Genomic DNA, 12,857 nt, shown 5'->3' with positions numbered 1-12,857 from the left:
CTAAAAAAACCCCAGGAAAGTGTTTGAAGAGCTGTCAGAGTCCTTTAAACGTTACAATTTCATTTTAATTACATAAATGATTTAAGACATAAACACTGGATCTGGATTATCCCGAGTCTATAATGTTATACTGATAAACAGAGTGAAAAATATCACTAGTTCTACACTTTAGTCCGTGGAAAGTGAAAGTCGTCACTATTGTGAACCAAAATAATATCCATCCATCCATCCATCCATGTCACAGGGACATGCCGAGACCTCCTTCTCTCTAGGCGCCTCCTCCAGCTCCTCCATGGGGATACCCAGGATGAGATGAGAAATATTATCTATCTCTTTCCATATAGTCCTCAGTCTTCCCCACCGTCTTCTCCCCTTTGGACATGCCTGAAACCTCCAGGTGGCGTCCTAGACAGACACCCAAACCACCTCAACCGGTTCCTTTCAACGCAGAGGAGCAGCGACTCTACTTCGAGTTCTTTACCTACTACCTCAGTGACGTCGGAAGCGAGTGTTCTACTTCAATGCAAGGCGTGTTGGTAGGATTCCGGAGGTCCTCGAAGTACTCCTTCCACCATCTACGTTCCCAGTTGAGCTCAACAGTTCTCCACGGCCGCTGTAAACAAGAAGGCCCTGCTTCCCAATCATGAGTCGCCTGATGGGTTGCCAGAGACTCTCCAAAGACATTACGTTTACATTTACGGCATTTGGCAGACGCCCTTATCCAGAGCGATTTACATTGATACATCTGAGCACTTGAAGGTTAAGGGCCTTGCTCAAGGGCCTAACAGTGGCAGCTTGGCAGTGGCAGCTTGGCAGTGCTGGGGGTTCTGATCAGCAGCCAATCATCTTAAGCACTGAGCTACCACTACCCATTAACAAAATAATATGTTTTCATGTACTTTTCCACACTAACGTTCTTTTGTTACTCATATTCAGCTCTGTTGTGCATTTCTTTCGTGACCTGAGATCAATGTAAACATACTGTACAACATCTTTAACCCTCAAACGGCTTCCTATTCACTATACGGTATTCTGCTCACTACATAGGGTATAACGATGCCCTACCCGGTGCACTCTATGCTTTCATTTGAGCTTCAGCTACGAAAAAAAAACAACCCAAAAAACCCCCAAGACTGCAATGTGTTTCTTTATTAAATTATATTTAAACAGCGCTGATGTAAAGACATGTTTATTCAGCATTCATGGAAGGCGTCTCCAGTGTCGTTCATTATTAAATTAACAATTAAAAACTGTCCGAAATTCACAGTGGTACTGTATGAGATAATAAATAAAACACTTCTCAGCATGCTGTTATTGGAAAAGAATCCACTTCAGGATCTTCAAGCGCACCTATTATGGGTTTGAAACGTGCCTAATTTTGTTTTAAAGGTCTCAGACGATAGATTTACACGCATCCGAGGACAAAAAAAAACACTTTAACGTGCTCATCGTTTAAATTGCAGCGTAAAACGACTCGTTAAATGATCCGTTCTAAATGATTCGTTCTAAACTCCTCCATTCAGAGAGCATACTCTGCTCTGATTGGTCAGACGTCCCAGTCTGTTTTGATTGTGATCGGTCTAGCGCTGTCAGCGTGCAGGTGATGAAGATCAGAGGCGGGGCTTTCTGTTATAAACCTACGTAGGTTAGTACAGGAAGTAATGTCTGGAATCACTAACGAGTCGATTCAGCCGTTCAGAATCGGTTACATCTCTTGGGAGTCGATGACTCCGTTCGTCGTGCGCGTCGATTTTTGAAACTTTGCAGACGTTTTTACATTCGCAAACAGCTACGTATATAACACACTACACGGAAGGGAATATTTGAAACTCTATAATAGGTGCACTTTAAAACATCACACCACCGTGTCGTGGATTATTTCTCTATAACAGCTCACCCCGCAGTGTTATTCTTTACAGTCACAGGTTTATATCAGCGCGCTCGTCCCGAAAACTGGTTGTAAAGGAGTTTTGAGAAAAATCATCAATGAGGTTGTTTCAAACTCTTCAGTATCGTAATGTTTTTTTAACGTTACGTGTACGCCGCCGCTGCACCTCCGTCCCTGTCGCCGTCACCTCTGCTTTATAGTGGATACTGGATGAGATTTATTACTGATGTGACTGTGTGTGTAGACATGGTGCTGGACCATCAGGAGGCAGCTCACGAGTTGGACGACAGCGTGAGGGTAAAGGTTCGAGAGGCTCTGCTGAAAAGGCATCACCACCAGAGTGATAAGAGGAGATCCAACCTGCTGCCCATGGTCAAATCTCTGACCGACTCTGGCAGGAAGCAGAGCGAACCCCACTGCCTGGACAAGACTGGTGAGACCTTCACACTTAAACGTCTACACGTTTATACAGACAAGCTGGATGTCACACCGACTTCAACACTCTCTGTGTTTCCGTGTCTCTCTGACAGGGTACGTCACATCTTCTCAGTCTCCTCCTTTAACCGCCGAAGTGAAAAACGGTGCCGGGCAGGAAAACAGCCAGGTGGACCTCAGTAAGGTAACCGAACATGACTGTGTGTGTGAGTGCGTTATCCATTATTCACGGTGTGCAGGTTACGTCAGCCCCCGTCTTCTGAGATCTGGGAAAGATCTCACCAAGGTTTAAATCTATAACGACCAGACGTCTACGGTAGACACATTTTCTGTTCAGTTCTCAGTCCAGATTGAAATGAGGTTGAAAATCGCAATAGAACGTTCCATTTAAACAGGCTGTTCTTAGGTTATGACGTACCACACTGGGCATCGTCGTAGCTTTACAAACATCTCTCATGAGCCCTCTGGACTTCTCAGGTTGACACACACTTCATGAAGAAGATCCCGACCGGGGCCGAAGCCTCTAACGTGCTGGTGGGAGAGCTGGACTTCCTGGAGAAACCCGTCGTAGCGTTCGTCCGACTTTCACCTGCGGTACTGCTAACAGGACTCACTGAAGTACCCATTCCAACCAGGTACTTCTGTGTGTGTGTGTGTGTGTGTGTGTGTGTGTGTGTGTAACGGCTGTAATTGCTGCTCGGCTCTACCTGCTGATGGTTTACTCGATACATCGTTCGCTTTACAGGTTCATGTTCATTCTGCTCGGGCCGGACGGAAAAGCCCAGCAGTATCACGAGATCGGACGATCCATGGCTACCATCATGACCGACGAGGTGCGGTAAAGGCTTACAGACCAGGAAGTGATGACGTCAGCTGTGATGCGTGCATCTTTATAATGTTCGCGGATACTGTTTCTGCTCGTGTTTAGATTTTTCATGATGTAGCGTACAAGGCTAAGAACAGGAGCGACCTGCTGGCTGGGATCGATGAGTTTTTGGATCAGGTGACTGTTTTGCCTCCTGGAGAGTGGGACCCTTCTATCCGCATTGAACCCCCAAAGAGTGTCCCCTCGCAGGTACACACACACACACAGAATTATCACACAAAGGTTAATATGAGAGAAAGCTAACATGTCACCGAGGTAAATTAAAAGCTTTTGAATGTTTTTCCCTTATTTTTTTTACAAACAAAGCACATCACAATTATTGGCACCCCTGCATTTAGTATATCGCGCAACCAAGCTTTGCCAAAATAACAGTCTCGGACGTGGACTCTTTCTGACTGCGTGTAGTCAGAGTACAGATCACGTGGATAGGAAGCCGTTTGGAATAACCTGTTGCGTTGACGACTGATACGTAATCAAATCGATGAAATGAAACGAAAATATCAGTGATGACATTACAGCGGGTCAACAAATAAGAAGTAAAATGGCACCACAGAGTCACTGTCTGTAACTAGACATCGCTGAGCGATGATAAAATTGGGGTTTACTAAATTGTGACGTAGGAGAAAAGGAAGATGCCTGGCGTGCCCAACGGGACGAGTGTTCCTGCCGAGGTGGAGACACACGGGGAACACCACGGACCAGAGCTACAGAGAACTGGGAGGTGTGTGTGTGTGTATTATCTACACAGTGAATCCTCTGTCGGAGTTTGTGCTTTAGTAAGTTACATTGTAGAAGTTTTGTTTGTCTCTGCAGGTTGTTTGGAGGTTTGATTATGGACGTGAAACGAAAAGTGCCCTTTTACCTGAGCGATTTTAGAGATGGGCTGAGTCTGCAGTGTATGGCGTCGTTCCTCTTCCTCTACTGTGCCTGCATGTCGCCTGTCATTACCTTCGGAGGGCTGCTGGGGGAGGCGACAGAGGGACGCATCGTAAGAACACACCCCTCCTCACACGCACACCTTACTGAATCGTAACTACCTCCGTCAGCTTGATTTATCCATCGAGGGTCCGTCTCTCCTTCTGTTTTGTCTCCGGTAGAGTGCGATCGAGTCTTTGTTAGGAGCCTCGATGACGGGCGTGGCATACTCTCTGTTCGCCGGTCAGCCGCTCACTATCCTCGGCAGCACTGGACCCGTTCTGGTGTTTGAGAAAATCCTTTTCAAGTTCTGCAAGTCAGTGCAACTGACTTACAATCAAATAATTAGATGATTAACACGAATAAAAATTTTCCTTATACGGTTACATTCTGTATTGTGTCATATTATTTTCTTTACAATAAAGGTATACACAAATCTTTGTTATATTATATAAAATATTTCAAATGATTCTGCTGAATTACAATATTTCTGACTCGTGTTTTTTTGTTTTTTTTGTTGTTGTCTTTAAATGTTCTTCTCTCTGTAGAGATTATGACCTGTCGTACCTGTCTCTGCGCACCTGTATCGGCCTGTGGACGGCCTTCCTGTGTTTTCTCCTGGTTGCCACGGACGCCAGCTCTCTGGTCTGCTACATCACACGCTTCACGGAGGAAGCCTTCGCCGCCCTCATCTGCCTCATCTTCATCTACGAGGCTATAGAGAAGCTCATACATCTGGGAGAACTCTATCCTGTCAACTCACACAGTGACCTGGATAAACTCACACTGGCCTAGTGAGCAAGCACACGCGCACACACACACACACACACACACACACACACACTTTACTGTATCCCTGTATTACAACTGTCCCAGTTTCTAACGAAGAATTTGGAAATAGACATCCAATATAGAGGGCGTACGGTGGCTTAGTGGTTAGCACGTTCGCCTCACGCCTCCAGTGTTCGATTCCCATCGCTTCCCTGTGTGTGTGTGTGGAGTTTGCATGTTCTCCCCGTGCTGCGGGGGTTTCCTCCGGGTACTCCGGTTTCCTCCTCCAGTCCAAAGACATGCACGGTAGGCTGATTGGCGAGTCCAAAGTGTCCGTAGTGTATGAATGGGTGTGTGAGTGTGTGTATGAGTGTGCCCTGCGATGGATTGGCACCCTGTCCAGGGTGTACCCCGCCTTGTTCCCCATGCTCCCTGGGATAGGCTCCAGGTTTCTCCGTGACCCTGAAAAGGATAAAGCGGTATAGATGATGGATGGACATCCAATATAGAGCAAACAGAGCTGACATACAGAAAGCTTCAAATGATATACACTTTTATATACTCATTGTCACAGACACTGTGGCTTTACCGGGTGCTAGCTAGCTAAATCCTTAGCTTCAGGCGTGAGCTAGCTCAGGTGAATGGATTCTCACACAGCACACTTGCCATGCTAACGATTTAGCTCACTAGAACATACAGTAGCTGTATAGTCCTCGACATGGCGACAGTGAAAACGTGACAAACCCATCAGGAAGATCGACATTTCTCTGAGACGTGGTTAAAAAAATAAACCCCCGATAATTTTACACGTATAGCATCGACAGCTAGCTAAGCTCGCGAACTCCGAGCTAGTATAAAACAATTCGGACTTCTGAAGTCCGCAAGACTGGACTTTTCACGTGGGAAAAAATACATTTCAACATAACATCTAGAAGTGTGTGTGCGTCTGAAATCCCCAAACCCTCCTGCGAATGTTCTTTTTGTTTGTGTACTCCGCACAGTACTTTCTGACGAACCGAACTGCTTCTGTTTCTCAGATAAACGACCTCCGTGACCCTGACTTGAGAATAAAGCATGACTGAAGACTGACATGCTGTTTTATTTCTACACTTTCCTGTGTTGTGTATTCTCAGCTGTAAATGTGCAGTGCCTGACAACCCTAGTAATAAAACTCTGATGATGTGGACTGAGAGGAACATCACAGCGTCTGAAGTGCCGTGGAGCAACCTCACTGTGAAGGTACTTCAAACGCTCACACGAAGGCTTCGGGACAGGAGTTTACGCTTCGTGGTTTATCAGTATTTTTTGTTTTCCTCTTATTCGCTTCGAGAGAGCGAGAGACAGAGGAAAACGACGGGCTGGTGAGGGAACGATTGCTTATAGCTGCTATATTTTTGCATATACTTGTTCTGCGGACGTTCTTCGACATTACGTGGCGCTCCGAATGGATACAAAAATGAACCATTGGCAAATTGCTGTAGTATAAGTGGAATAAAACACTGTGGGGTGTGTGTTATTCTTTATACGTGCTCTGATCCTGTCAGCGTCAGTGTGAGACAAGGACTGTCTCGTACTCGTCCCAGTTCCTCCTCATCTGCTAAAAGTGTGTATCTGTGTGTGTGTGTGTGTAGGAGTGTTTAGATCTGCACGGCCACTTTGTCGGGACGGCTTGTGGTCATCACGGCCCCTACACTCCCGACGTACTCTTCTGGTCAGCGATCTTGTTTTTCTCCACCTTCTTCCTGTCCACCTTCCTCAAGCAGTTCAAGACCAGCAGATATTTTCCGACACGGGTAAAACCTGCTCTTGTGCGCACTTTAACGTCACACACACACACACACACACAGAAACACATTCTGAATATTCCGGGTCATTTTCTTTTCAAAGGTGCGGTCTATGATCAGTGATTTTGCCGTGTTCCTGACAATCGTTTTCATGGTGCTGATCGACTTCGCCATCGGAGTTCCATCTCAGAAACTACAAGTGCCAAGCAAATTTAAGGTAAGAATGGTATAAAACAAGACCTGGCCCGAACAGGGAACGTCTAGGCCGGTTTCCACCAATCTGAAAGGCTACTGGAACGGTTACTGGAGTACTGACTACAGGGAACCTGCAGGGCGTTGACTCGTGTTAGTTTTAGAGGGCATTTCATCTCATTTTCTTGCATCTTGGGAAGCCTGTGGGGCAGTGCGTCTCGTTTCCGCCACGGTTATGACACCCGTCATGTTTCCTTGCCATTAGATGAATCCCATTGGGCACCGGACCACGTATACTCCATTAGAAGGGCATTTTATAGGCCAATGCATCACGTATTGTCCATCGGAAGGGCATACTGTAGAGCAGTACAACATGTATTGTCCTCTGCCAGGGTACCCTATAGGGCAGTCCATGATATTTTCGTCACTCGATGGGCACCTACTTCTTCATGTTCTTCATGAATTGGGCACCGGATATCACATTCCCACTGGACGGACACCTTCTAGGTAGGGCAGTGCATGAAATATATTCTCCACTAGAAGGGCAGCCTATAGGGCAGTGCATGACGTATTCTTCACAGGAAGGGCATCCTAGAAGGCAGTTCATCATGTTTTCTTGCACATACTATAGAGGCCTTTTAATAGGTATTTCTTCACGTTTTGTGCTACACTTTTGCTAACTGGCGATTTTGTGTTAGCCTACACGGGATGACCGCGGCTGGCTGATTAACCCGATCGGTCGGAACCCGTGGTGGACGGTTCTGGCAGCGGCAATACCATCCATGCTCTGCACCATCCTCATCTTCATGGACCAGCAAATCACAGCCGTCATCATCAACCGCAAAGAACACAAACTGAAGGTGAGACCCTCTGAGATTTTTCTTTGTACTCATGTGCATATGTTGATAAATTACCAGTGGTGTTCTTGGCACAGCTGGTTTACATTTAGTGATGCCACGAAACTCCATAAAAGGTAAAGCTCCCAGAGAGCTGAAAACAACAAAACAACAACTAAACAGTTCAAGAGCGCCTCATAAACTCCAGCGACTCCATTGCAGCACATGGACACACACTAACTCTTCATCGATTTATATCGAACCGTGACTTTCGTCCTAATTTTATGGCTAGATACAACTGCATATATGAGACAAGTGTGTGACTTGTTTATATAGTGTGTGTGTGTGTGTGTGTGTGTGTGTGTGTGTGTTCCTCGCACTATGTAGAAGGGCTGCGGCTACCACTTGGACCTGCTGATGGTGGGGGTGATGCTGGCTGTGTGTTCAGTGATGGGCTTGCCGTGGTTCGTAGCAGCGACCGTGCTGTCAATCTCCCACGTCAACAGTCTAAAACTGGAGTCAGAAAGCTCTGCCCCCGGGGAGCAGCCACGATTCCTGGGCATCAGAGAGCAGAGACTAACCGGCCTGGTCATCTTCCTGCTCATGGGCTGCTCTGTGTTTATGACTGGTGCTTTACAGGTGAACATTTCATTGTACATGTACAATCTACTAGCATGCCTACGCTTCATTTTTAGACTAAATGGGCAGCTTAATGGGCAGCTTAATGGGCGGCTATGGCTCAGGTGGTAGAGCGGGTTGTCCATTAATCGTAGGGTTGGCGGTTCGATTCCCGGCCCACGTGACTCCACATACCGAAGTGTCCTTGGGTGAGACCCTGAACCCCAAGTCGCTCCCGATGGCAAGCTAGCGCCTCGCACGGCAGCTCTGCTACCACTGGTGTGTGAATGAGAACCAGTGTAAAGCGCTTTGTAGAACCGCTAAGGTTAAAAAAAAAAGCGCTATATAAGTACAGACCATTTAAATGTATAAAACCATGGCAACTGATTCCAAACCATTCTGGCCAAATTACATTCTGTCCAGCAACACATTAACTGTATACGTGGTATTAAACATACCAGGCCAAAAAAATCAGAGATGTCTGCTACAAAGTCGACAAAACCCTGAAGTGATCAATTTTTTTAGAAGTCTCTTTAAATTTTCAACATTAAACATTAAGTTACTGAAAGGTCGAATTGGTGAATTCTGCACCTTCGGTAGTGATCATGTGATCTCCTCTGTTTCCTCAGTTCATCCCCATGCCGGTGTTGTATGGAGTGTTCCTCTATATGGGTGCTTCCTCTCTCAAAGGCATTCAGGTAGAAATGTTCACCTTTCACTGTGCACATCAGTCACACACACACACACACACACATTCCTTACTTACACTCTCCTTACTCTACTTTGGCAGTTAAAATACCTCCTCACTAATGGACTACTGTACCTACAGGCTCATAAACTTATTTCCTAACCCTCTCTCTCTCTCTCAGTTTTTTGACCGTTTGAAGTTGTTCGCAATGCCAGCAAAACATCAGCCGGATTTCATCTACCTTCGGCACGTTCCTCTAAGAAAAGTTCACCTGTTCACCATCACACAGCTCACCTGTCTTGTACTGCTATGGGTCATCAAGACGTCCCCCGCCGCCATCGTATTCCCCATGATGGTACGGTCCAAAACAACATGCATGTGCGTGCGGAGGGGATTTCAGCGTGAACTTACTTACAGTCGCGTTAAATAGCACATCTTACTATTACTAAGGTGTAGTATTTCAGTGCATTTAGCCTCAGACAGAGAACAATGTGATATTATGAGCTCATATTACATAAACCCTGGACGTCATTTAGCCTATTTAGGAAGTGGGTGGTTTTGATAGGTGACAAAGCAGACCACAGGATCTTCAAGCGCACTTATTATGGGTTTGAAACGTGCCTAATTTTGTTTTAAAGGTCTCAAACGGTCAAGGTCTCAAACACTTTAACGTGCTCGTCATTTAAATTGCAGCGTAAAACGACTCGTTAAATGATCCGTTCTAAACGATTCGTTCTAAACTCCTCCTTTCAGAGAGCATACTCTGCTCTGATTGGTCAGACGTCCCGGTCTGTTGTGACTGTGATTGGTCTACCGCTGTCATCGAACAGCCGATGAAGATCAGACCCGGGGCTTTTTTTTATAAACCTACGTAGGTTAGTACAGGAAGTAAAGTCTGGAATCACTAACGAGTCGATTCAGCCGTTCAGAATCGATTCCTTCTTTTGGGAGTCGATAACTCCGTTCGTCGTGCGCGTCGATTTTTGAAGCTTCGCAGACGTTTTACATTCGCAAACAGCTACGTATATAACACACTACATGAAAGGGGATATCTGAAAAAAGCATAATAGGTGCACTTTAAAACACTGAGATGTGGAGATTTTGCCTTTATATTATTAACATTCAAATAGTTTTCAGGCAAAGAATGGGATGTAGTATGCGTTTTTGCTAGTCTACTTTCAACTAAATATTCCAATAATATTAAAAGAAGGAAGAAGAAGAAGATGGAGAAATCTCCTGGAAATGAATCCGCAAAGTACAATGCTAACATATGCCACACAGTTCAAAATGTCTTTAAGGCCATTTTTTTGAATCATAAATAACAATTATTATAAATATCCTCCAGAAAATAGTGGGCAGATTTCATGATTAAATCAAATATGTTTATTTTACATTTTATTTCAATCTTTTAAATCAGTTATTTGCAAATGCGTGTACTTTAAATCCAGTTTTGTAGACTTTAATATTTGAATTCGTCTTTTTTTTTTTTAACCGTTGTATAAAATGTGTTACTATGAGGACGGTTATAGCCGTTGTATACGTATATAAGCGTACGAGTGTGGTCGGTTATGATGGAATATACGAGCTGTGATTATGGTGTTGTGTATCACCAGGTGCTGGCGCTGGTCTTCATCCGTAAACTGCTGGATTTCTGCTTCACCAAACGGGAGCTGAGTTACCTCGATGACCTCATGCCTGAGAGCAAAAAGAAGAAACTTGATGACGCGTCTAAAAAGGCAGAGGAGGTAGTGCAGACGATGACCTCAAGCATCCGGCAAGACAATATCCAAACTGTCCTGCTAGCGATATGGAGATCTGAAGTGTGTGTATGTGTGTGTGTGTGTGTGTGTGTAGCAAGAGTCACAGGAGATGCTGGTTGATGACTCAGACAGAGGAGAGGATAAAAACACGGTGCGGATCCCCATGGAGAGCAGCAAGCTACTGCAATCTCCTAAAACACCAGACCCCAGGTAACACCAGCTGTTTCTCATACACTCTATAGGCCTACACGGGTACCGTCAGCCGTATCAACAGTCACGATGACGTACACGCCACGGTCACCGTGATTTCTATCTCTAAATTCGATCCCCTCTTCTCTTCTTGTAGGACTGACCCCTCCGACATCAACATCTCGGACGAAATGTCTAAAACTACGGTCTGGAAATCTCTTCGCTCCAATCACAGTGACACACACCGTGCAGCAGGGCTCAAAAAGGTAATAAAGATCGTGTTCGCAAAACAACCACAACCACTTAGCGTCGGCTAAGTTAAGACGCTAGCTAGCTTGGCACAAAGATTCTGCGGCTACAAACTATAGCCCCTCCCCCCTTTAGCGAATGTTTCACATGTAATCCTACAGGAAGTGACCACTTTTAAAAAGTGCTAGCATCACAGCAGAGCTAATTTAAAACAATAAATGTCTTGTTGGTGAGTGAGATTAATCGAAAAACATTTAATAACAAAGACAAACAACCTCCTCCTCATCAGATTTACACCTATCTATACTTCCTCTGCCTTACTGAGAATAATCAATCTAATCTACACAGCGAGGCTAGCTAGTTAGCTGATTAGCTTAAACTGGTAAGAGCGCTGTTAGGTTTCTAGCGTGGATGTTACGTGAGGCAGGGTTTGGCTTTTTTATTTCTTCATATCAGCACAAAAACCAGCACTTTTTCTTGAAAAAAAAACCAACCCCAAAACACTGAGGATGAAAGCAGCTTTACTACAATGTAGTTAACGTACTGTAAAGTCTCAACACGTGCAAAAAGGCTCATTTTGGGTTGTGTTAGCAAAGCACAGATAATCCCAACCAGCCATCAGAAAAGATTTAAACAAAACGTGTATATATATTTATATATTTTATTTATTTTGAATGTAGAACTACTTCTATAGTCATAAATCGAAGGTTGACCGCTTGGTAATTTTGCTATTTTGATACATTAGCTCGCTAGCAAACTCAGGTGCTAGCATCGAGATTGATTCACTCTGTGATTAGCTGCTAGGAAGATACATTACTCATCGGACACTCAGCTGTGCTTTTCCTTCTTTTCATCGCTCTCTTTTTCTTTTGTGTGTGTGTGTGTGTGTGTGTGTGTGTATTTTCTGTCCGCAGGATTGCCAGTGAAGAGCCACGCAAATCCTGCGAATTCATAACTAGTGAATTAACACCATTCTCTCTCTCTCTCTCTCAAACCCCCCCCCCACCCCACACACACACACACACGCACAACATACATACTACATACCATTAATCCTCCTTATAGCCATGAGGTGAGAGTGTGTATACAGTGTGTGTGTGTGTGTGTGTGTGTGTGTGTGTGTTTAGTGTGTGTATAAAGGAGTACACTTCTCTACCCCTGAAACCAGGCTCCCTGTTTCATTTTAGCACTTTAACGCCGTCTATAATGTCACAGTCACTGCAACGAAAGTTTGTATTGTATTTAAGGCGTAAAGACTTTCGATGTATACGATCACTGCTGTGTATATACTGTTGAAAATAATAACCTCAGTAATAAGAGTAACATGTCTTGATGATGTACTTTAGCCGAGCGATTGAAGAGTTGCTTTTATTTTTAGTGATCCAATTTGTCCAAAACAGGTTTCAGCGTCAGAATTAAAAGCAATTAAAGGGATATTCCAGTGGGGGATTTTTCATGTGCTGTTCAGATGTACATGGATATTTATTTATTTAATTTTTTTTAGAAAAACGGTTCGTTCTCCGTACTTTTCATTCGCGGGAATGACTCCAGATCCGCCGTGACCCTGACCAGGTCACGTGACCAGTCCTGTTTGTTTTCGCCATGTGTCCCGTCCCCCCCGCATTAATCTGTCTCTTCTGCTCAAT

At 44.7% G+C, this 12,857-nt stretch overlaps 1 protein-coding gene across 1 annotated transcript in view; it reads left to right on the top strand.

Moving 5' to 3' along the window:
- slc4a8 (solute carrier family 4 member 8) overlaps positions 1 to 12,210 on the top strand; it is a 15,245-nt gene extending 3,035 nt beyond the window's left edge. Inside the window, exons 4-23 of the mRNA XM_053636522.1 lie at positions 2,133 to 2,321; positions 2,419 to 2,507; positions 2,801 to 2,958; positions 3,069 to 3,156; positions 3,252 to 3,398; positions 3,830 to 3,930; positions 4,023 to 4,197; positions 4,307 to 4,440; positions 4,673 to 4,918; positions 6,029 to 6,134; positions 6,527 to 6,688; positions 6,783 to 6,896; positions 7,570 to 7,731; positions 8,095 to 8,346; positions 8,955 to 9,023; positions 9,195 to 9,368; positions 10,627 to 10,758; positions 10,868 to 10,983; positions 11,120 to 11,228; positions 12,126 to 12,210. Coding sequence (XP_053492497.1) covers positions 2,133 to 2,321; positions 2,419 to 2,507; positions 2,801 to 2,958; positions 3,069 to 3,156; positions 3,252 to 3,398; positions 3,830 to 3,930; positions 4,023 to 4,197; positions 4,307 to 4,440; positions 4,673 to 4,918; positions 6,029 to 6,134; positions 6,527 to 6,688; positions 6,783 to 6,896; positions 7,570 to 7,731; positions 8,095 to 8,346; positions 8,955 to 9,023; positions 9,195 to 9,368; positions 10,627 to 10,758; positions 10,868 to 10,983; positions 11,120 to 11,228; positions 12,126 to 12,137 — 2,735 coding nt within the window. The 3' untranslated portion in view covers positions 12,138 to 12,210. The remainder of the gene's footprint in view (positions 1 to 2,132; positions 2,322 to 2,418; positions 2,508 to 2,800; positions 2,959 to 3,068; positions 3,157 to 3,251; positions 3,399 to 3,829; positions 3,931 to 4,022; positions 4,198 to 4,306; positions 4,441 to 4,672; positions 4,919 to 6,028; positions 6,135 to 6,526; positions 6,689 to 6,782; positions 6,897 to 7,569; positions 7,732 to 8,094; positions 8,347 to 8,954; positions 9,024 to 9,194; positions 9,369 to 10,626; positions 10,759 to 10,867; positions 10,984 to 11,119; positions 11,229 to 12,125) is intronic.
- The last annotated feature ends 647 nt before the right edge of the window (positions 12,211 to 12,857 follow it).

Source organism: Ictalurus furcatus, chromosome 11 (assembly GCF_023375685.1).
Source record: "Ictalurus furcatus strain D&B chromosome 11, Billie_1.0, whole genome shotgun sequence".
NCBI classification, from domain to species: Eukaryota; Metazoa; Chordata; class Actinopteri; order Siluriformes; family Ictaluridae; genus Ictalurus; species Ictalurus furcatus.
The sequence above is the reverse complement of the archived record's forward strand: the minus strand, read 5'-3'. Positions and strand labels throughout refer to the sequence as shown.